Source organism: Hyperoodon ampullatus (assembly GCF_949752795.1).
Source record: "Hyperoodon ampullatus genome assembly, chromosome: 1".
In the NCBI taxonomy this organism is placed as follows: Eukaryota; Metazoa; Chordata; class Mammalia; order Artiodactyla; family Ziphiidae; genus Hyperoodon; species Hyperoodon ampullatus.
The window spans coordinates 92,386,438-92,411,574 of NC_136914.1; the positions used below are offsets into that span (position 1 = coordinate 92,386,438).

At 37.7% G+C, this 25,137-nt stretch overlaps 1 protein-coding gene across 2 annotated transcripts in view; it reads right to left on the bottom strand.

The window, feature by feature from the left end:
• The window catches only part of SCFD2 (sec1 family domain containing 2), a gene marked incomplete at both ends in the record, with an annotated part of 402,315 nt that overhangs the window by 317,698 nt on the left and 59,480 nt on the right, over positions 1-25,137 (bottom strand). For both annotated transcript variants that reach the window (XM_079718752.1, XM_079718751.1), the window contains one exon: positions 17,509-17,684. In XM_079718752.1, coding sequence (XP_079574878.1) covers positions 17,509-17,684 — 176 coding nt within the window. The remainder of the gene's footprint in view (positions 1-17,508; positions 17,685-25,137) is intronic.

Consider the following 25,137-nt stretch of genomic DNA (forward strand, 5'->3'; position numbering starts at 1 on the left):
ATTCAGTCATAAAAAGGAACGAAATTGGGTAATTTGTAGAGACGTGGATGGATCTAGAGACTGTTAATACAGAGTGAAGTAAGTCAGAAAGAGAAAAACAAATATCATATTAACGCATATATGTGGAACCTAAAAAAATGGTACAGGTGAACTGGTTTGTAGGGCAGAAATAGAGACACAGATGCAGAGAACGTATGCACACTGGGGGGGAAACTGGTGGGGGGCTTCAAGGTGGTGGTGTGATGAACTGAGAGATTGGGATTGACGTATATACACTAATATGTATAAAATGGATAACTAATAAGAACCTGCTGTGTAAAAAATAAATAGGGCTTCCCTGGTGGTGCAGTGGTTGAGAGTTCACCTGCCAATACAGGGGACACGGGTTCGTGCCCCGGTCTAGGAAGATCCCACATGCTGCAGAGCGGCTAGGCCCGTGAGCCATGGCCGCTGAGCCTGCACGTCCGGAGCCTGTGCTCCGCAATGGGAGAGGCCACAACAGTGAGAGGCCCGCGTACCACAAAAAACAAACAAACAAACAAACAAATAACTAAATAAATTAATTAAATAAAATTCAAATATTCAGGGGGAAAAAAAAAGAAATATCTCCATTTGGAGGTAATTTCACCCCTACAAAAGCAAAATACCTTTGCTTTTAAAATCTGATCTATATTTTCCTTTTCTTTCTCTATTCTTTTGTCATGTTAAGCAGGAATACACTGAATTAGTCCTTTTCACAATCAGTATATGCATTATTCATAAAGAGAATTTAATTCAGGTGGGTGCCATTAGAAACTATTCTGGTCAGTTGAGTGCTGATGACTTATGCCTTGGTTATTGTATTTTATCATATTTAAATAGGCAGCTTTCTTCTTAAGAGTTATATTTATTGGATTACTGGTAATGTATCTTTTTCTCTTTTTTTCTAATTTAGACTACAATTATAAAAAAAAAATTCTATAGGAGCAAAAGAAAAGAATCCACCAAACAAAAGTTACCTTAAAAAAAGTTAACTGAAAATGTTACATATATTAAAGTTTCATGTAATTATCTTCCTTCTACTCCCCAAATACCATGATGTACTCTACTTGTATAAATGTTATAATGTTTTAATATTTTATGTTTTTCTACCAATACTTTAAGTTTAAAGTTAAAAAGTATGGGTATCAAGTATTTGACAAGATACAAGAAAAATTCTATATTTTTCAGTGAGAGTTAATAACCAGGAATACCAAACCCAAATTTTTCCAATTTCATTTCCTCATTTTTTTAAAAAGTATGAATCCAAAATGTTTCAAGGAAAGCAAACTTCAAACACTAATATATCAAACAAAACAGCAACACAAAACAACTCACTTAAAAAAAAAAAAGACTATATCAACTCTACATGGACTAAGTACAAAAAGGAATCTTTTGTCTGTTGTCAAACCACAATAGATTTTTTTTAAAAAAATCACACGACTGGATAATAACAGAAATATCTCCATGTGGCAGGGTGGTAATCTATCAATTTTTAACACATTTTGTCCCTAGGAATAGGGTTTTTGGCAATTGTTTTGCATATGTGTTCCTTTTTTTAAGAGCTCAAAATCAGGAGATTTAAAAAAAAGTAAGAATAGTGTACCTGCATACTGTGTTAGGGAAAATTCCTGTTAAAAACATACCGTACAGCCAATATGTAATCACCCAGCTGTGGATTGTTTTTCTGCATAGATATGAAATTACATCAATTACTCTAGAAGAAGTATTTCCATAATGTTTGTAAAGTGACCCTGCAACAGTATCCTGCAAGTTATAAGCTAGCACTGCCCCTATGACTAACACCGAGGAAGAGGGTGTAGAGGACTGCCCCGTACAGTACCCCTCATGAAGGACGTCTGCTTTGCAGACGATTTGCAGATCATTCGACATTCATCACAGCAAGGGCCAACACATTCTAGAGAAAAAGGGACAGACTGGTCAGCTTCCATTCAGTACTCTTCCACTTCTGCTTTCAGTCCCTCCCCTTAGAAGCAAAGATGGGAGCAAAGAGGGAGTACCAAGGACAAGACATTCAGTCAAGGTGCTCAGGTAAACCAGGCGTGGCCAAATCCTCACGGTGTCCCTCGCCAGAAAGAAATTTGAGATCCTGAACAAATATTTCTCCTACTTTTGAGGACTGGCAGTGCTGCCTTCTCCCCCAACCAAAAAAAAAAAAAAAAAAAACCCTCAATAAATAACTCATTCTAGGGACTTCCCTGGCGGTCCAATGGTTAAGACTTCACCTTCCAGTGCAGGGGGTGAGGGTTTGATCCCTGGTCAGGGAGCTAAGATCCCACATGCCTTGTGGCCAAAACAACCAAAACACAAAACAGAAGCAATATTGTAACAAACTCAATAAAGTCTTTAAAAACAGTCCACATCAAAAAAAAATCTTTAAAAAAAATAATAATTCATTCTATGTAGCTCTTCGAGAGTGGTAAAAAATAGAAAATTTTTTAGATTTCTCCACACTCAGGCCCAAGCCTACTGTCTAGTCTCACGTGCTCACTAACATTAAGCGAGCCTCTAGCACCCTCAGAATCCTAAGTCACAAGTGAAGCCGTGGGGTCCTCGAGATATTCAGCCAGCCTTAGGCATAGCCTTCCTTCAGAGAGACCTGCCATTCCGTTGCACCCAAGACATCCTGTGAATTGGCATAAGTAAGATTTGGTTTCTCCAAGACTAACTAACATTATAAAAACATCAATTAGATCGTGTTATTGCCTTCCATTCTTAAAAACCCAGATGTTTAAAAAAGGAAAAAAGAATCCCAGCAACCGTTGGGTTGGCCAGCATAGAACAAACAGTTAGAGGGAGTGGCTGGTATAGAAGATTCAGTCAGTGCAGGGAAGCACAAACCATTATTATTTCCCTTTTGGTCAAGGAAACCAGAATGGTTGTACCCTTCTTGTTTTTCACAAAACCAAGACCCACCCAGATGTGCCTTTGGCCACTGGCATAAAGTTTGGATTTGAAACTTTTTTGGTAGACCCACAAAACGTTAGAACCAAAATTGTTAGCCTTGAACTTACTTTGCTTGATTACTAGCTCTAGCTTCCAGCTGGAATAACATATGATATCATTGCTTCTAAGGCAAACCCAGTTTAAAAGCAATAGTTTACTTAGCCTATACATTCAACTCTCACTTTCTAATCAGAAGTTTGGCAGAAATTCACGTAACTCCAAAACCTGGCAATGTGCCCTCCCTGGGCAAAGGAACAAGAAGTTCATGTGTGTTTTTATTCTATTTTCCATTTGTCTTTCTCTTTTATTATTAAAAAACACAGTACCTTAATGTGATAGGAGAGAAAAACAACATTAAAATAAAATATTCTGCTGGAGAAAAGTGAAATCGAGATGCTATATCCTTATGGAGAAATGTGTAAGTCTCATAAGGTTTCAATAAAAGGCTTGCTGAGGAGCAAAACTCAAGATGAAATTCTAACCTGGAGGCCAAATTTATAGATATATCAATAACAAACAAATTAGTAGAAAACATTAAAATGACCTCAGTATTCACAGAGAAAGTTGTCAGCTTAAGTGTATATAAATTGAAATCAACATTAATGGGTTATGTAGACCCTATTGTGTTTTGAAAACTTTTTTATCCTAATGCCTGAGAACAAGCATAAGTGGAGTATGAGAAGAAAGCGGCCAACAGTCATTTGACGTCTTGCCCCAGGACAAATAGTCTAGCAATACACGGCAGTAAAGGGCATGGCTTCAGTATCAGACACGCAGGTTTTAACCAGATACATGTGGGTTTTAACCTGACACTTACTAGTGGTCCTTGGTCCTTGGTCCTTAGTGGACCTTGGGAGGTCAAGTTCATAACTTGTCCAACCTCTGCTATACAGTCTTCAAGGCTAAATCAGAAGCTCAAGAAATTTATTTATAAAATACTATAAATGCAGTACTCAGGTACTCCGACCAGCCCAGGAAATCCTACTTGGTCCTGTATCCCCAAAATTAGCACAAATGGTACTAACGTACTGATATCTAATCCACATTACAAAATAAACTATATGCACATCCAAGAAACCATATATGTTTTGGTTTTATAACTTCACTATCTGACAGGCAGTATGCGTTCAAGAGATCGTTATTATGTGGAATGGAACAGAATATTTTCTTTTGGAGAAGGCATTTTAACTTTTTCCCTCCACCATTTGGAAGTGACACCTCTCTTGGCAAGAAACTAGAGGGAAGAGGCTTCTCTAGAGGAGAGAGAAAGTGATGAAAAGATGATTTATATTTCTGAGGACTAGTAAAGTTTATTCTATCTACAGATGAGACAGTGTTTCCCCAGGTGTTCTGAACTGTGGGGAAAAAGGGGTAGAGTTAATACCTCAAAAGGGTATAATCACATGAGCCCCTGAAGAACCAACACATTAGACTACTCAGATCCCTTTAATTCCAAATGTCCTTCATCTGGAACTTTTTCCCATAAATATCTGTGGAAAAATTTTTTAAACTCTAATAATTTAGTGTTGCATTAAAATAAGTTATATCTCCTACACTATTACCAAATATCCCAGAATCTAGTGATGTTTAAGAGTGCAAACATCAAGACAATCCATTATTTTGATAACTTCCCCATGAGATCATAAATTATCAGAATTACAAGACTTACAGTACAAACTTCTGTGATGAAAACTGCAGTAAAAGATGGCCATGTTAATTGGAATGTTTGGCTGCTATCACAGAGGCTCAAAATTATAGTGGCTTAAACAAAATAGCAATATATTTCTCACTCACATAAAGACCAGGTTAGTGGTCCAGCGAACCTACTATGGTTCTTCCATCCTTCCATTCAAACATCTTCAACACATAGCTTCCTCTCATAATTCAAGTCAGCCACTCCCATTCTTGCCATTCTGGCTGCATTTCAACACACAGAAAGGGGAAGGGGAAAGGCACATACCTCTCCTTTCAGTGCACAGCCTGAAGGCGGCCCACAACAGTCCTACTCATGTCTCACTCACCAGACCTGGTCACATCAAGCTGCAAGGCTAACTGTGAAATCACTATCCTTTTGGGTGACCATGTACTATGTAAAAAGGTGACACCAGGTGGTGAGAACATTAAGCCTCTGCCCTAAAGGCCATAAACAAGACATCCCTTTAGACTCACTTAAACCACTCAAATCTTTATCCATTTATTGCAAGCCAATCAATGGGAAGTAAACTCCATGTTTATAACAAACCTCTCAAATTCCCACAGGCAGGCAGTAAAGCCTGCTACTGTAAGTGTGAAAATGAAGATTCTGTATTCTGGGACATACTCATGAATCAGGTCAACAAGGTCCCCAGTTTCAACTGTCTTATAGTCTAGCAGAGGGAGACAATGACTATGTAAACAAAATAACATCAGCAAATGAAAAGCAAATATAAAACAAAGTGATGAGGAAAGCTATTCAGGGAAGGCTTCCCTGAGGAGATGGCATTTCAGTTTTGATCTGACCAGCCATGAGAAGAACTGGAAAAGAACATTCTAATAAGAGGGATTAACAACTGTTAAAGCCCCAAGTTTCCCTATTTGTCAGAATCAAGTTGCTTTAGCTCTAGTTTTCTTTATTTAGGCCTGCTACACATGGGAGAGGAAGAAAGAATGTGTGTGTGTGCGTGTGTGTGTGTGTGTGTGTGTGTTCAACCTCAGGAAGGGGAGATCTATAACTCTACTACTGGAATTATTAATACTTAACAGCTAGGAATAATGTGGAACACTCCAAAACCAGGAAGAAAGAGGCCCTAGGGCCATCAATAAAGAAAAGAAGATAAACAAAGCAAATGGGTAGAGAAGTTGAGAGACAAGTATAGCCTTTGTATTCAAAAATTATTATTTTTTCACTTGTTCTAAATAGTGCTTCTGGGTGTATATATTTCTTAAATAAAGTTAACTAATTTCAGTTATATTGTTCTAACTAAATTTTAGTTCCAAATGAGAAATCAGCAGTTGTACATAAAAGCCTTATACATTTTTAATCAAAATGAGTTATATACAAAACAGGTTAAAAAAATAAACAAATTTAATAATTAAATATTTGTACGTTAGTATCGTAAATTAGTATTATATTTTAAATATTACACAACTTATATTTCACTATAGGGACCCAAGTTAAGTCAACACATTCTTAAGCTACCGAGAATCCACTCATAAAAATCTTAACCTAAGACTTAATAGCGCCAGCCTAAGAGATCATCCCCAAAGCATGTATTCCTTGGTCCTAGGGAAGTTTAGGGGAAAATTCAAAAATTAAAATTCAAAATTTAATTACTTAAATTATCATGATGTATTCACAGCATAGTCTAATAGTCACAAAATTGCCTAAAAGAAAGACCACCTTCTTAACTTATGAAAGGTGCTCCAGTGAGATGAATATCCCAAGTGACAAATCTTTTATCATACTCATGGCCGGTGAAGGCAATATGCCACTCAAATGCCACTATTTTAACACAATGGCAACAGAACAGTCAGGAAAATACTAAGTCAGACCCAAGATCTGGGGAAATTTTCATCCACTTCCTATTTTCAAAACGCCATTTCATTGACTGGAAGACACAACTGATTATAACACACACCATTATTTTATGTACCCCAGCAAGAGAAAAAAATACTGCACTTACAGTGAGAAATGCCATTCATTCCAAGATGCACCCCAGTTTCAGAAATGTGAAAATGTGAAAAAATGGATATTTTAGAATCAATAAGAAATGGTAGTATTCTTCAAGCCAAAGCTGCCCCTTTTCTTTTCAGAATGGAAAATGACTTTAACTATTTTCAGCTCAATCAAAAAGAAGTTTTCTTCTGTATTAGGTTCATTCCTACCTCTCTTTGTATACAACTGTTTAATACAAATGTCCAAAGAGGCAACTGATAAATTCCCATTTAACCTTTTTCCAAAAATATTTAAGACATTTCATTCAAAACAAGCTGCTTCCAGCTTGCTATAAAGAATAAGAAGGTTGGAGAAAGAACAGGCTGCCAGCCAATGAGGGCAGATTCTGATTCTGAAAGTGCTGAGCCCCACAGTGCTCTCCACACGCAGGGCCCCTCCCAAGAGGAGAAAAGACAGAGTTCAGCCCATTCATTTGTCCCGAACTTGCCAACCGGATAACACCCCTCTCTGTAAGAGAGGAGGGAATAAAGGGTCAGTGACAGACCAAGAGTGTGCCTAGGAAAACCTCTGTTGGTGGAAATCGGTGGTGGGCTGGGGGATGTTCTCCTCTGATAAATGGCCTTTGCAGTAAATTTGATGTAATACTGTGAAAACCACTGTGAAATAGTAAGAAACATATATTTGGTCTCTGTCCCCGGTTCCTGGCACATAGCTCCTAAAACCCTTGTATTTTCCTGAGCAACAGGGGTGCTAGGAGCATCTTTTGTTCTAATATTTGGTCTTGGACCCTGATTCCTGGTACACAGAACTCCTAAATCCCTTGGAATTTCCTGGATGATAGGAGCATCTTTTGTTCTAATGAGGTGATTCTTGGTGGGTTCCTGGGTAGCTCCTGGATAGGGACTGGTCACCAGAAAGACCAAGCCAAGAATAGAAGCTTGGACTTTCAGTTTCACACCCCCCCACCCCCCTCCCCATTCTCCAGGAATGGGAGAAGGGCTAGAGACTGAGTTAATAATTAATCATGTCTACGAGATGAAGCCTCCATAAAAATCCCTAAAGTATAGAGTTTAGAGAGCTTTGGGGCTGGTAAACACATCCATGTGCTGGGAGGGTGGGACACCCCAACTCCATGGGAACAGAAGTTCCTGCTCTTAGGACACTTTCCGACCTCACCGGAGTTCTAATAAGCTGAAGCTTAAATAAATGTTTCGGGAAGGGTAAGCTGGGACGAAGTGAGAGAGGGCATGGACATATATACACTACCAAATGTAAAACAGATAGCTAGTGGGAAGCAGCCGCATAGCACAGGGAGATCAGCTCGGTGCTCTGTGACCACCTAGAGGGGTGGGATAGGGAGGGTGGGAGGGAGGGAGACACAAGAGGGAGGGGATATGGGGATATATGTATATGTATAGCTGATTCACTTTCTTATACATCAGAAACTAACACAACATGGTAAAGCAATGATACTCCAATAAAGATGTTAAAAAAATAAAAATAAAGTGTTGGAAAATAAATAAATAAAAATATAAATGTTTCCCTGAGTTTTGTGAGCCATTATGGCAAATTATGGAACCCAAAGAGTGGGTCGTGGGAACCCTGATTGACAGCAGGTTGGTCAGAAGTATGAGAGGCCCAGACTTGCAACTGATGTCTAAAGTGGGGGGCAGTCTTGTGGGACTTAGCCCATAACCTGCGGGGTCTGTGCTAACTCCATTTAGTTAGTCATAATTGAATTACAGGATACCCAGTGGGTGTGACACCCAGTAGTGGGTTGGAAGATTGCTTGGTGTGGGAAAAACCCCTACACATTTGGTGTCGGAAATGTTAAGAGTAGAGCGTAAAGAAACAAGAGATTTTCTTTTAACATGCTCCACAATTTTCCTTCTCAGCAAAAATCCTATGAAAAATCTCCGTAACTGTAAACAACACTCAGGTCTGACTTTAGGGATCACCTTTTTTTGCCTCTTCCCTCACTCTTCATCCAAATAATATCACCAGCACTTCTGCAAGTGACAAATCAGGACCTCCCAGGTTGTTGGTGAAGTCAGGAACAGACCTAATTGAGCCATTACATTTCCAGGACTAGCTGTCTGGCTTGGGACCTAATAGAAGCTCTAGAGGACTGAGAAGGTAAAACCCACCAATTTGCTATAGAACAAGCAGACATACTGTCATTTAGTTTAGCTAAACTTGATCTGTACAGAAGAGATACTCTGAAATTTAGTATCTCATAAAGAAAACTAATTCTACCTATTAAAAACTGCTTTGGCAACTGATAAAATGCTGTGTCGACTTTTCATTGCAAAGACAGATAACATTTAAAACTAAAGCAACGTTTACCTGGAAAATCGTGAGTGGCTCTATAAATCATTTATATTTTATTTAAACATCATTTTCTGGACTTCCCTGGTGGCACAGTGGTTAAGAATCCGCCTGCCAATGCAGGGGACACGGGTTCGATCCCTGGTCCGGGAAGATCCCACATGCCGCAGAGCAACTAAGCCTGTGCACCACAACTACTGAGCCTGCGCTCTAGAGCCCGCAGGCCACAACTACTGAAGCCTGCGCACTCTAGGGCCTGTGTGCCGCAACTACTGAGCCCGCATGCTACAACTACTGAAATCTGCACGGCTAGGGCCTGTGCTCTGCAACAAGCAAAGCTACCACAATGAGACGCCCGCGCACCACAATGACAAGGAGCCCCTGCTCGCCACAACTAGAGAAAGCCTGTTCACAGCAACAAAGACCCAATGCAGCCAAAAAATTTAAAAAAAATTTTTAAAAAGTAATTTTCCAAGTTGTATTTTTTTATTTAGAAATATAAATTCTACCTAAAAAAATAACTGGAGATAGATACTACATATATATTTATAAAGTATGTTTTTTAGAAAGTATAAACACAGCTGCTTCCTCTACTACATAGTTAGCTATCGTTTTATAACCACCAATAAATTATGGTCAATAAAATTTTTCTTTGAAACAATTAGCATAAAAACATCAGATATACAATGTAGAAACAATGAGATTTAAATCTGGATTTAAGAAAAATACTGTTGAACATCATCAAATAGTAAGTAAAAAAGACAGTAACAGTTTTCTACGTAACAGTCTCATTCTTCCTCAGTAAATTTTAATTTAGAAAAACAAAATCTAGGTGAGAATATATTAAAACTATTACTTGCATAAAGTAAACTGGCATTTGCAGTATTTTTGGCTCAGCTAAAAGAATAAATAAGGACTACTATTTATTGAGCATTTACTATATGTCAAGCACTGTACTTAGTGATATACATATGTAATCTCATCCAATCCCGACAGTAACACTATGATGTAGGCACTTTATTCCCATTTAGATGAGGAAGCTAAATCAAACTTTCTTTTTTTTTTATAGTAATAAAAAAAGAATTCTTCAAAGGCTACCACAAAATTAAGTAAATCCGTCCTTTGATTAAAAGAAAAGCAGGGCTTCCCTGGTGGCGCAGTGGTTGAGAGTCCGCCTGACGATGCAGGGGACATGGGTTCGTGTCCTGGTCCGGGAAGATCTCACATGCCACGGAACGGCTGGGCCCGTGAGCCATGGCCGCTGAGCCTGTGCGTCCGGAGCCTGTGCTCCTCAGCGGGAGAGGCCACAACACTGAGAGGCCCGCATCCAGCCAAAAAAAAAAAAAAAGAAAAGAAAAGCTACTTTTACAAGTGAATACACTCATTAATAGAATCATAGATGCAGCCACGTTCAGGTTCAACTTCGTTTCTACATTTTTTAACTTGAAATCGAAACAGAATTACTTGTTAATTAGCACATATGTACTGAATGCCTAAAACACAGATTGTGATATTGGACCTTGATGAAAATGGAGAGAAAAAGGAATTGAGAAGACGCTTTATCCTCTTTGGTTTTTAAAAACATTCACTGCAAATAATTATTAGATTTTTCCCAATAATAATCAAAAAAGTTTCTCTTTTGAGCACACAGTATTATCTTTCTGTCATATTCCAGGGCCTGGGTCAAACATAAGTCTAATGAAGAGTACCCAGATCTCTTGCTGACTAGTCATTAAATCGCCAGAACCACTGAGCCAAGAGATGGCAGTGAGTAAAAGGAATGCAGTAACCTGTGTTTAATTATACATTTCCAAGACCAATTTCTTTTTCTTTACCAAGGCTGTCTACGGAGTTACTTAGGCCATGAAGTCAACACTGAGGTTCAGTGACGGAGGCTGGGGAGAGAGTGGTGGAAATGAGTCTCCAAAGAAATAAACAGCTCTCAGCGCTGGCTGAGATTTGCATTAGGTGGCTCTTAAGCCCTTAGGAAAAAGCTAGACATTGTCCTCACGCTCGAAATAAACTCAGATGTTCTACTTTCATACCGAAGTCTGTAAATAGGGCAGCTCAGCATATGACTCATTACAATAATGGATGAGTGTATACTAGATAAAATAAGCCTGTTCATTAAACAAAGAGCAATTGCTATGGCTGGTGTATAAGTTCGCCTGTGCAAAAACACTAACTTATAAGGACCCAGAAATGACTGAGAACACAGTGCTGGTCAGGGTAATGTGCAATTATGATAAAAGTGGGGTTTTAGCATTTTAAATGTTACTTCTTTTTCCCTGTCTTTTTATTCCTTCTCCACTTGCTGAGAGAAGCACACTAAGTACCGTGGTCACATCTGAGGCAGTCTAACATGGAAAAGGATTCCAAAAATTAATTATAAATATAAGATGCCATAGAATTAATACTGTGTCATGTTTCTTCAGAAATCTCTGGTGAGTTGAAGGATTATCATTCTTGGGAGAAAACTGCTGTGCCTTGTTTTGAAACACTCTTGTTAGATTTTGGTGCTAGAGATTCACCTTGCAGGGTGTCAGTGGTGGGCAGGGGTGAAGAGGTTGTCCTGGTGGCAGGGCAGGAGGAGGGAGAGAGGTTGTAGCAGTGGCCTAGAGCAGGTTGCCAGAGCCCAAGGGAGTGCATGGCGGGAAGCAAGGGCATCCCAGTGCAGGGGGTCAGCATCAAAAGAGGGTGAGGAGGGCATCTTCGCATAGTGGGTGGCAGAGCTAAGCAGGGGTTGTTGGAACCCAAAGTGGCAGAAAAGAAACTCACAGAGGCTGGCGACAGTGAAGACCCAGTGCAGGGTTTCAGAACCTGAGCAAGATGAGGGGTGTGTCTAAATGGCGACACCAAGGCCGCTGTGAGGGAGTGGGGTGGGCAGAGAAGGGAGGGGAATGAAGCAGCAGCCCTACACATGTTGTCAGAACCAAAGGAGGTGAGACAAGCATCCATGGGAAGGTTGGGGGACAGCAATCTCCCAAAATAGAGTGTCAGAGCCTGAGCAGGGAGGTGAGAACATGCAAACAGGGGAGTGGCAATGGCAATATTCTGGCATGGGATGTCCAAGCCTACAGAGGGAAGAGGGCATCTGTGCCATGGGAGCAGCAGCGGGGCTTGGTGTGGGGTCCTGGAGCCTGAGAGGGGTGAGGAGGGCACCCATACAAGAGGTGGAGGCCAGGCAGCACAGCACTAGAGGTCAGAGCCTGAGTGAGGTACAAAGGGCATTCATGTGGAGAGGTTTCAATAGGGGCACCTTTGTGTGAAGTAAAAGAGAACATCCTTGTGGGCCTGGCCATAGCCTGGAGCGGGAAGACAAGCCCAGGTGAGGTGAGGAAGGCACCTGTGAGAGGGGCAGCAGTGCTAATGGAAGACTGGTTACCTACAGAAGGGATTTATAGATAAGGAAAGGGAGAAAACTAGAATGAACCCTATGGTATTACATTAGAATTGTGACCCGGTTTTTAATAAGTAGATATAGATATAGGTGATATAGATACAGTTACAGAAAAAAATATAAGGAATAATTGATAAATCCACAATCATAGTGGGAAATTTGAAAACACTTCTGTCAGAAGCTAGTAAGTAAGGAGATAAGAATTTTTTTTAAATGTATCTTTGGGGCTTCCCTGGTGGCGCAGTGGTTGAGAGTCCGCCTGCCGATGCAGGGGACATGGGTTCGTGCCCCGGTGCGGAAGGATCCCACATGCCGCAGAGCGGCTGGGCCCGTGAGCCATGGCCGCTGAACCTGCACATCTGGAGCCTGTGCTCCACAACGGGAGAGACCACAACAGTGAGAGGCCTGCATACCGCAAAAAAAAAAAATGTATCTTTGAATCATTTACATTTATTTGAATTATTTATATTATAATAACATATATTTTAATATATATTATATATGATTACTATAAGCTAAGAGACATTTATGGAATACTACATAAAACAATTAGAGAATAAACATTCTTTTTGAGTATATGTGGACCATTTAGAGAAATGAATCACATACAAAGGAAGTCACATAAATAAGGAGATTATATCATTCAAAACACATTCTCTGACCACAATCTAATGATCAAGTAAAAATAAGTTTTTTTAAAAGACCTCATATATTTATAAACTTAAAAAATATCATGCGGGATTTCCCTGGTGGCACAGTGGTTGAGAATCTGCCTGCTAATGCAGGGGACACAGGTTCAAGCCCTGGTCTGCGAGGATCCCACACGCCACGGAGCAACTAGGTCCGTGAGCCACAACAACTGAGCCTGCGCGTCTGGAGCCGGTGCTCCGCAACAAGAGAGGCCGCGATAGTAAGAGGCCCGCGCACCGCGATGAAGAGTGGCCTCTGCTTGCCACAACTAGAGAAAGCCCTCGCACAGAAACGAAGACCCAACACAGCCAAAAATAAATAAATTAATAAATTAATTAAAATGTTAAAAAAATATATCATGCAATCTAAATAATAAATAAATCAAAGGGAAAATCATAATAGAAATTGTGAAATATTTAGAACTGAATAAAAACAAAGACAGTCAAACTTTTGGACTAAGCTACAGCAGTATTTAGAGGGAAATTCATAATCTTAAATACATTATTTGAAAATAGGAAGTTAAAAAAAGAACAACAGAGTAAAACCAAAGAATACAGAAGAAAGGAAATAAGATAAAAACAGAAATTAATGAAAAATAAAACAGCACAAATGAGTATATCAAAATAAAAAAACTAAAGCTGATTCTTTGGAATGACTAATAAAATTCTGCTAATACGAACCAAAATCAAAAGGAGAGTTAATTTTGCAATACAAATACCAGGTATTGAAAAAAGGAATTACAACTATATATTCAAAGGAGATTTAAAAATTTTAAGAGAATTCTATAAATAAATTTATGCCAATTTGAAAATATAGATGAATGGATTTAAATGAATATAAACTACCAAAATAATCTCAAGAAAAAACAGAATTAAATAGATCTATAAACACTTAAGTAATCAAATTGGAAGTACAAATCTAAGTCTAACAACAACACAGCAGGTCCACATGATTCTAAATTTAGGCATATTTCACTTTTAAGCAACTGAAAATTCCTTTCTTATACAAATAGCTCTGAATACAAAAAATGAAACTCACTCTGATTTTACCTAACTACTGTAAGCTTTGTTGTGAAACTGGACAACATCAGCACAATGAAGAAAAATTATAAGGTAATCTCACCTACAAGCATAAATGCAAATGCATAAATAAAATATTAGTAAACGAAATCTAGCAGTGTGTGTGTGTGTGTGTGTGTGTGTGTGTGTGTGTGTGTGTGTGTGTGTAGGATCAAGTTAAACTTATCCCAGGAATGCTGTAATGATTATTTAAAAAACTATAAATACAATTCACCACATTAACAGATTATGGGAGAAAAACCATATATATATTCATCTAAAAAATTTCAGAATCTGTATTAAGTGAAATTCAACACTCAGGCAGGATAAAAACAGCAATAACAACAACAACAATTCAGCAAAATAAGATTAAGAAGGAACTTCCCTAGCCTGATTAAAAACAAAACAAAACATAATATTTAATGGTAAAATTTTAGAACATTGTCTTTAAAGTCAGGAATAAGATGAAAATGCCTATTTTCATTGCCTCTGTTGAGTAGGGTTCTAGTATGCCTGGTCAGTGCACTAAAAAAGAAAGTGGTATGAAGTGTGGAAAGGAAGTAACAAAACTGCCATTATTCGCAGATAATATTATTGCCTGCAGAGGAAATACAGGACAACCAATGAATCACAGCAAGAAACAGAAATCAAATATTAATAATATTTTTATATGAGATCTTAGTGTATCATGTATCATTGAGAAAAGGATGAATATCTTTTGGTTCCAAATAACAGAAAACCAACTAAAATGGCTTAAACAATGAGAAGAATCATCATCTCACAAAACAAGATATTCTGAGGTAAGACTCAAAGTCATCTTTAAGAATTTAGGTTCTGTTTATCTTTTTCAGGATCTCAGTGAGCTCCCTTCATTATTACAAAATACTCAAAGTGTCACAAACATATATCAAGAAAAAGGAGCTTGTTTCTTCATTATGTATTTTTCTACAAGGGCAAAAGAAAATCTTTCTTAGAAGCACCTCCAGCAAACTTCGCTTTGCCTCTCTTAGGCTAGAACTGCTAAACCAATCATTAGGTGGGGAGATGAGAATATTAGTATAGTCTGAGACCAATCAGGATTTGCCTGAATCATGTGGGAAAAGAGTGGACACTGGAACAAAACTGGTGTTCTGCCAACATGAGAAAGAGGGAAATGACTGTTAGGTAAGTAATCTACAGCACAATGGAATATTTCATAAATGGTGTGGGGAGAATAGGCTATCCATATGGAAGAAAAGAAAATGAGATCCCAATAATATCATAAACAAAGATAAATTCCAGGTGGATTAAAAATTCAAATGTCAGGGAGGGTGGGAGGGAGATGCAAGAGGGAGGAGATATGGGGATATATGTATATGTATGGCTGATTCACTTTATTATAAAGCAGAAACTAACACACCATTGTAAAGCAATTATACTCCAATAAAGATGTTAAATAAATAAATAAAAATTCAAATGTCAAAAACAAAAATTAATTTTTAGTGGAAAATACTGAACAATATATTTAGAAATTAGGGGTACAAAAAGATTTCTAATATAAAATATAAATAAGAATAAACCATAAAAGATAATATTCATTAACTAGAGTACATCAAATGCAAAAATTCTGTACAATAAAACATATAGGAATTAAATTTAAAAGCCAAACACAGTCTGGGAGAAGTATTTGCATGACATAAAACATTTTTTTCTGTTACCTAAATAGATAAATAAGTATAAAAATGAGCAATTGATAGAAGAGGAAAACTGAATAGCTAATAAGTACTACAGAAGGTGCTCAGCCTCATCAGTTGTCAGAGAAATGCAAATTTATACAAAGATAGTATTGATCCATTATTTAAAAATGTTTAAATTTGATAATACTGAGTGCTGGACACTATGCTAGGAAACAAACTGTCATTCAGTCCTAGCAGAAGGGTCAACTAGTTCAAAGTCTTTGATGATCAGTTTGGTGATATTTAGTAAACTCAACAATATGCATGGTCAACAAAATAACAATCCTCTCCAAGGTATATGCCCTAGAGACACTCTCTCACATGTGGACCAGAAGACAAGTTCCAAGATATTCATCTCATTCTTTCTAACCACACACACACACACACACACACACACACACACACAAATATGGAACAGTCTAATTATACATCAATATGGATTCCATAAATTGAATATTTATACAATTAAATCTATACATGTCAATTTGTATTATCTTAAAACAGAATGCTGAGAGGGAAAAGCAGGTTGTTTAGGGATACTTATAATGTGATATCACTTACATAAAAAGTAAAACCCATAGCATAATACTCTGTATTATTCATGGAAAAATAAACATTTAATAAACATATAGAAACAAGGAATCAAGCTTGTGATTACCCCTGGGAAAGGAAAAAGGAGAATCAGAGCAGGAAAAGGGTACAGTATCAGAGATGCTTCAACTTTATGTCTAGTTTTATTTCTTTAATGAAAAAGGATATAAAGTAAACATAAAAAACTAGTAAATTATATTGAATCTATGTGTAAGGTACATAAATATTTGTCATATTATTTTATGTGTTTGAAATACTTTATAATTTTTAAAAATACATTTTCTTAAAAGCTTCCCATGAAAATATTTTATCAATAGTGAAAAGGTCCTACTCCACATACATCTCTCTTCATGAAAGTTACAAATGAGGACTTCCCTGGTGGTCCAGGGGTTACGACTCCACTCTCCCAACGCAGGGGGCCCCGGTTCGATCCCTGGTCAGGAAACTAGATCCCACATGCCGCAACTAAGATCCCGCATGCTGCAACTAAAAAAAGATCCTGCACACCACAACTAAAGATCCCGCATGTGGCAAGGAAGATCCCATGTGCCACAACTAAGTCCCGGAGCATTCAAATAAATAGGTAGATAGATAGATAGGCTAATACTTAAAAAAAAAAAGAAAATTACAAATGAAGTTTGCCTCCCTTTCGTCTATTATAAGCATCATTTTAAGCCACATGCTATATGTTGTTTAAGGATTAGAAAGTAGTGTCAGAAGAAATGTAAACAGTAGCAATATTCTACAGGAAAAGTAGCAAGGATTAAATAAAGATGCCATGAAGATCAAGAAAGGTCCAAATGGCATAAAACTGAAAAGAGATCTTCAAAGTTTAGTCAAATACTCAAAAAACATTCTAAGTATTGAATGAGAAGCCAAAGACGTTACTGTCAAAAAAAAAAAAAAAAAGTAGATATAGAAAAAAACTGTTACTTGAATTTTAAATTGGGGGCACTTAGAGAATATGATATAGGGCATATGTCAACAATATGATTTATTACTAAGATTATAATAAACATCAACATTTTTCCCTGGAATTAAAAACTTTAATTATTAATATCCCAAGAAGCTCCTAGAGCAACATACCTGTAGAAGGAGCCTTTCAAAAGCCAGAAAGTTGTCCCACTTGGCAGTCTGCGGGTGTTTCAGAGTTTGAACAGTGGCCAGCCCAAGCTGTAGGAGCCCACAGTGATTCCCTAGAGCTTTGAGGTTGTTCTTGAAGAGATGAATATAGGACGTGAGCTGTCCCGGAGTGACTCTCCCTGGAAAAACATACAAATTTATCAGTGTACCCTCTTCTGGGAGTGGTAAAAATAATGAAGAGAATGCCATTAATAATACTACTGCAGGGCTTCCCTGGTGGCACAGTGGTTAAGAATCCACCTGCCAATGCAGGGCACACGGGTTCGATCCCTGCTCTGGGAAGATCCTACATGCCACAGAGCAACTGAGCCCGTGCACCACAACTACCGAGCCTGTGCTCTAGAGCCCGCGAGCCACAACTACTGAAGCCCGCATGCCTAGAGCCCATGCTCCGCAACAAGAGAAGCCACCGCAATGAGAAGCCCATGCACCGCAACGAAGAGTAGCCCCCGCTCACCACAACTAGAGAAAGCTTGCGCGCAGCAACAAAGACCCAATGCAGCCCAAAAATAAATAAATTAATTAATTAATTTAATTAAATTAAAAAATACTACTGCCTTACATCAGCACAAAACTTCAGAGTAAACTGCAAGCTTGCCTAAGCTATTGTGACTCTTAAAACAACGTGGTGACAACAGCAAAGTTGAAACTATTAACTGCGTTTTGCAAACAAGAAAACACATGTTAAGTGATCTTGCCAAAGCCATATTGCTAGTAGAATTCATTTTATAATTCTGAAATACCCCATAAATAAGTTATCAAATAAAGTCATATGAATAAATATTTCTTGAGCTCAACATGGAGTACCTCTCCAAGACAAGTGATATAGCAATCTAAGAGGCAAAAAAGCAAGGTTTCTAATTGTGTGCCTATGTCTATAAAGGAGAAATCTGTTATGACTATAGCTGAAACTTTATCACTGATATCCGTGGGTTCATGACAATATTCATGAGCATAAAAGCTGGCTGTTTATGGAACAAAAATGTATGGAGAACTAGAGTGGCAAAAACCCTGGAAGATGAGATATCAGAAGAAATGGTTTGGTATGGGTGACACAGCACATTTACTACAATGGTCACCTCTATCTAGAATGAGACCCCCACTTCATAAAAGACTGGAGTACCAAAAACAACAAACAAAAACAAATGAAAAACCATCTGTTGAAGGTTCACTCTTTCAGAGCTTCTAAGTCCAACTTTTGCCTATAGCAGTCCTTCCACTTAGTCGCTTCCCACTCTAATACGTCAAATTTCACTCCTGCCATTCATCAATGCTATGGACTGAACTCCTGAACACCACAGATTCTCCTCATTGGGCAAGAAGATGGCAATGGGGCCAAACATAGATGCAAGTCAAGTAATTCTTTCCTTTACGTCTTACCTACACCCTGTTTGTGGTTTACTCTCTGATGCCTGAAATCCCAGTTTGTTTGTTATGTCTAGTTTGTTAATATTCGGCAATGAGACCACCTGTATTTATTTAGCACTTTATCGTTTACACAGTGCAAGTATGTCCTCTTTTGATTTTCACAGCAACTCTACAGAGTAGCAAATAAGTGAGAGTTCAGTGTCTTACACGGTGCTAAATGGCATTTGTCAATTAATGGTTTTGCTACAGACTATAATACACAAAAAATAAAGACCTTGTTTCAAGCAACTTATAAGACTGCAACATATTCTATCTTTCATTACATATTTTGAAGAGATTACGGATTTTGAAGTGCCTTATTACCTGTTTATCAGGGTGAGCATGTAAAGAATAAAAACAGTGGGAATGATGAGCAGGGAGCTGAGTTTCACTAGTTTCTTTGGTCCCTCGGCAAAGCATGGTTCATTCCTGATTCTCAAGCAGCAAGCTAATGATTTGCTTGCTTAAGTACTAATAAGAGAAGAGACTCATTAACCCTTTCTCTGCTTGGTTTTGAGTCAGGTTGATTAAGGTATAATTTACATACAGTAAAATTCATCCTTTTCTGGTTCAGGGTGTTCTCAAATCAGTTCTATGAATTTTGACAAATGCATGTAGTTGGGTAAGCACTGTCACAATCAAAATATAGAATATTTCCATTACTCCAAAAAGTTCCCCCTCTGTAGTCAATTCTCTTTTCCCACCCCCAGCCCTTGGTGAACACTTATCTGCATTTATCTGGCTTCTGTCCCATAGTTCTGCCTTTCCAGAATGTTCTATAAATGGAATCATATAGTATGTACCCTTTTGAGTCTGGCTTCTTTCACTTTAGCATAAGGTATTTGATGTTCATTCATGTTGTTGCTTATATAGGTAGTTTGCACCATTTTCTTGCTGAGTAGTAATCCATTGTATGAATGTGCCATGGTTTGTTTAGCCATTCACCGGTTAATGATCATTTGAGTTTTTTCCAATTTTTAGAAATTACGATAATTTGTGTAAATTTTAATAATTCAAAAATAATTCAAAAAGACACATGCACCCCAATGTTCATAGCAGCACTATTTACAATAGCCAGGACATGGAAGCAACCAAAATGTCCATCAACAGAGGGATGGATAAAGAAGATGTGGTACATATATACAATGGAATACTACTCAGCCATTAAAAGGAACAAAATTGGGTCATCTGTAGAGATGTGGATGGACTTAGGAAGTGTCATACAGAGTGAAGTAAATCAGAAAGAGAAAAACAAATATCGCGTATTAACGCATATATGTGGAATCTAGAAAAATGGTACAGATGACCTTATTTGCAAAGCAGAAATAGAGACACAGACGTAGAGTACAAATGTATGGATACCAAGAGGGAAAGGGTGGGGTGGAAGAAATTGGGAGATTGGGATTGACACATATACACTATTGATACTATGTATAAAATAGACAACCAAGGGGAACATACTGTATAACACAAGGAACTCTACTTAATGCACTGTGGTGTCCTAAATGGGAGGGAAATAAAAGGGAGGAGATATATGTATATGTATGGCAGATTCATTTTGCTGTGCAGTAGAAGCTAACACAACATTGTAAAGCAACTATACTTCAATAAAAATTAAAAAAATAAATTGAAAAAGATTCACAAATCAAAGTCCACTAACATTTTCAAAAAAAATAAAGAAAGAAATTGTGAATAAAGCCTTCACAAACATCTTTGTACAGGTTTTTATGTGTGTAGGTGTCTCTGGACATGTGGTTTCATTTTCCTTAAGTAAATTTCTAGGGTTGTTGGGTCATATGCTAAATGTATGGTTAACTTTATAAGAAACTGACAAACTAAGTTCCAAAGTGAGCTGTCCCACCAGCAACAAATGAGATTTCTATTGCCTCACATCCTCACTAGCACTTGGTATTGCCAGTTATTTTGGTTTTAGCCATTCTATTAGGTATCTAGCAACAATTCACTGTGGTTTTAATTTGTATTTTTCTAATGACTAATAATGTTGGTCTTTTCATATGCTTATTTGCCACCCTATATCTTTTTTGGTGAAGTTTGTCTGTTCAAATCTTTTGCTCATTTTTATTAGGTTGTTTATTTTCTTCCTGATGAGTTGTGAGTGTCATTAACTTTTATTAATCCATTGGCTCAACATATATTTCTGTGCCGGGGACTGTTCTTACTGCTAAGAATAAACCCATGAACAAATCAGACAAAAATCTGTCCTTATGACCAACAAATAAAGAAGGCAAATGATTCCTGGATGCTCTCCTAATTAATTCAGCTCATTACATGTCATTCTCTTCTTAGGGGATGGGGATCTTTTGTGCAGATGATTAATATTTTTACACAAAAACATCTTGACATATTAAATATTAACATTAAATATATGAAAACAAAGTTTCACATGAAATGTGTTCAAATCTAACACTGCCATGAGCTCCATTTATTTGTTTATACACTGTGCTGCAGGTGACGCAGTGTGGTCCCTGGACACACCGAGCTTTGTGTATCAAGAGAGAAAGTCATAAAACAATTATACAAACAACTGCTTAATCATTATTGTGGTAAGTATTGCTAAGGCAAAAACTAAAATGTCCTGAAACCATGAAAGGCTCTATGTGATATGTAATTGCCTACCTCTCCAACCCTATCTCCTGGACTGAAGGAGAAGGAATGTAAAAGGCTCAGAATACATACAATCCATTCGTAACATAACTGTCTTTTAGAGAGACCTCAAGAAATGGAAATCATCAGAGAAAGTCACCAGGTCTGTTTAGATTTCAACTGCAATAACCATATGTTCAATTTAAAGATAAGAATGTCTTCAATTCAGGGACTTCTCTATGGTGACGCAGTGGTTAAGAATCCGCCTGCCAATGCAGAGGACTTGGGTTCGAGCCCTGGTCTGGGAAGATCCCACATGTCGTGGAACAACTAAGCCCGTGCACCACAACTACTGAGCCTGTACTCTAGAGCTCACGAGCCACAACTACTGAGCCCACGTGCCACAACTACTGAAGACTGCATGCCCTAGAGCCCGTGCTCCACAACAAGAGAAGCCACCCAATGAGAAGCCCATGCACTGCAACGAGGAGTAGTCCCCGCTCGCCACAACTAGAGGAAGCCAGCGCAGCAACAAAGACCCAACACAGCCAATAAATAAGTAAATTTTTTTAAAAAAAGAGAATGTCTTCAATTCAAAAACATAGTAAACTTTTTATCCAGTTAGCATTTTCCTAGCTCAGACTTGGACTCAGTGACCATATTTACATAACACTGCCTTCCCACATAAGGCATGAGATCCAAAGGAACAAATGGATATATTTCATAACAGGAAATGCCAACAGAACACTACCTTGTGAATGAGCAATTATTCACCTTTGCTGCTCCATTCTGTTCCCCTCTGTATACCTTTTTCTTACACACACAAGCCATTAACACTTCCTTATATATGTCATGAAAGCAGGGGTTTTTTTTCTAAAAATTCATAACATGTTAATTGGAATTTAGTAAAAGAGTACTTTACACAAATGCTTTAAAATATAGGCTAGTGACATTTTTTAAATATAAATTTAATCACAATCTTACATAAAACAAGTCAAAATCAACTGACTGACTACCAAAAATGCTATACTGTGAGGCTAACAACTTGAGAAAATTTCTCAGTTCATATCAACTAAAACTGCAAGCAACTAGAACCAGGTGTTGAAAAAGTAATAGACAGAACATTTATTCACATCTCATATTACCAAAAAAAAAAAAAAATTGTCAGGCAGATTTACATGGTGATTTTAAAATGTCAACCCAAGAAGGCTTTGCAACACATTTTTTTAAAGTCCTAAAAACAAGGGTTATTTTATATCAAAACTGCATAATACATAGCAACTCTTTGAAAAAGGACAATTTTGAAATTTGAAAAATAGTTTTCAAGTAAGAAAATCTATTAGGCTTTCTTTTTCTTTTTTATAGTTTTTAAGGAAGTGAAACGGGCTTCTGATTTCAATTTAGTTAAGAAATAAACACAAAACTTTAACAACCATCAGTTCTATGTATATTTTGAAACTCTTACTGAAATAGAATTATCTCTTGGGAGAAAGGGGACATATTTGGAAAATAAAAGGATTTAATATATTTATATTATCTGTGATCCTTACAATATTGAATTCCATTGTATTCAAATGAAATATGGAACTTACTCTTCCATTTGTTATATACATTTGATAAACTATAACTTTCTGAACCTGTTTTGTGGCTTGGTAAGATATATTTAAAATATCTACACATATATGATTCTTTGTTGATTTTCTTAAAAAAAAAAAAAAGTATTCTGTCAGTGCTAGATTTGATTTAATCCCCAAATTGTGTCTTAATGGTAGAAAGTAACCATCAGAAATTTTGTCTAAAATAGCATATTTAGCTACTAAATGTTTTCTTAAAAAAAGAAAAAAACTCTATAACAAATAATAATACTGTCATTGCATGTTTTTTTTGGTTTTTTTGCGGTACGCAGGCTTCTCACTGTTGTGGCCTCTCCCGTTGCGGAGCACAGGCTCCGGACGCGCAGGCTCAGGGGCCATGGCTCACGGGCCTAGCCGCTCCGCGGCATGTGGAATCTTCCCGGACTGGGGCACGAACCCGTGCCCCTGCATCGTCAGGCGGACTCTCAACCACTGCGCCACCAGGGAAGCCCTGCTAGTGATCACGAGCCCTGATAACTAGTATGTGATTTTGCAAAACAAGTTTTCCAGGAATGCGTGTAAATTATAGCAAAAGCACTTATACTAATATGTAGACAAAGGTGGCAACTCTACTAATATTAAACTGTTGGTTGGTGGGCAGCACTGTCAGGGAAAATTTCAAATGTTATTTCAACAGTTGGCATAAGAGAGCCAGAATCTTGTGTACAAAAGATGGTTTCAGAGTTTTGTAAAATGTACGAAAGGTTCAGAGGGTAGCATGAACACATCGGTTTACATCCTCTTCTCATTTCATCAGAAAGACAAAAAGGAATTAAAAAGGGAAAGGAACACACAACAAAGAGATCGATCGTAAGATAGTCCATAAGCAGACAAGACTTCAAGCACTTTTCCTCCCCATCTGCTGGTTATCTTTGTAACTTACATTACATACTTAAACTTTCTTCTTTTTTCTGTCAACTACAGATGGTATGCTATGGCTTTTTGTCTTCCAAGCAGAGGATATTAGTTCCCCTTACCCTTCCCTCTATTTCGTATTTCCCCCTTTCATCTTCCAAATCATCTGTACTTTTATTTTCATCCGGTCAAGATTGATAGCATTTATATTTTGTTTTGTAACCATAATTTAGTCTAATGTGCTTTTTCTATAGCATGATTCGAAAACTTCAAAATTAGTCAATAGTGTTTTATCATTATAAACTATATAACTATTAATGACAGACCCAATGTACAAGCTATGATTACATTTCCTTATGCATATAATATACTTGGGTCCTAGAATGCGTATGGGCTTTTTCTGAGGGGGTGGGGGAGGAGCATTCCCTGCTTTAATCAAAGTTGTAAACTCCCCTAATTTCAAATACACTGTCTTATCTTTGAAGTCCGTGTTGTGTTGTTTGTTTGTTTGTTTTAAATTGAGGTATAGTTGATTTGTGGGAGTTTTTTTTTTCCCCTCCCTGAATACTTTACTACCAAACTCCTTCATCCCCCAGTTCCATCATGGGCAGATTGTTCTTTAGGCCTTTTTGCACAGTCAGCAGCCTGGAACGCCTTTTATTGCTCTCCTCTATTGGAACACTGCTTCGCTAAATCCCTGATTTTTCTTTCCTGCTATACTGCCTTGTTTTGCTGGACACCCTCAAGTAACTTCCTTGGAAAAGATGTGTGGAAAGCAAAGTTCTCTTATCTTTGAAAAGGCTTTTTCTTGCCCTCAAGTTTAATAACAGTTTATCTGGACCTACAATTCTAGGTTGAAAATAATGCATTGCTTCATTATCTTCTGGCTCAGCGTTGCTCATAAGAAATGTGTGCTAGTCTCATTCTTGTTCCTTTGTAGATAAGCTTCTTTTTTCCATCTTGAGGTCCATAGGATCCTCTCATTCTCTTGTAACTCTGAGGAGTCACAGTGATTGTGTTTAGAGGGTTTTTATTCTTTCCACTTGCTTTTCAGTTAAGCCTATTCTATATA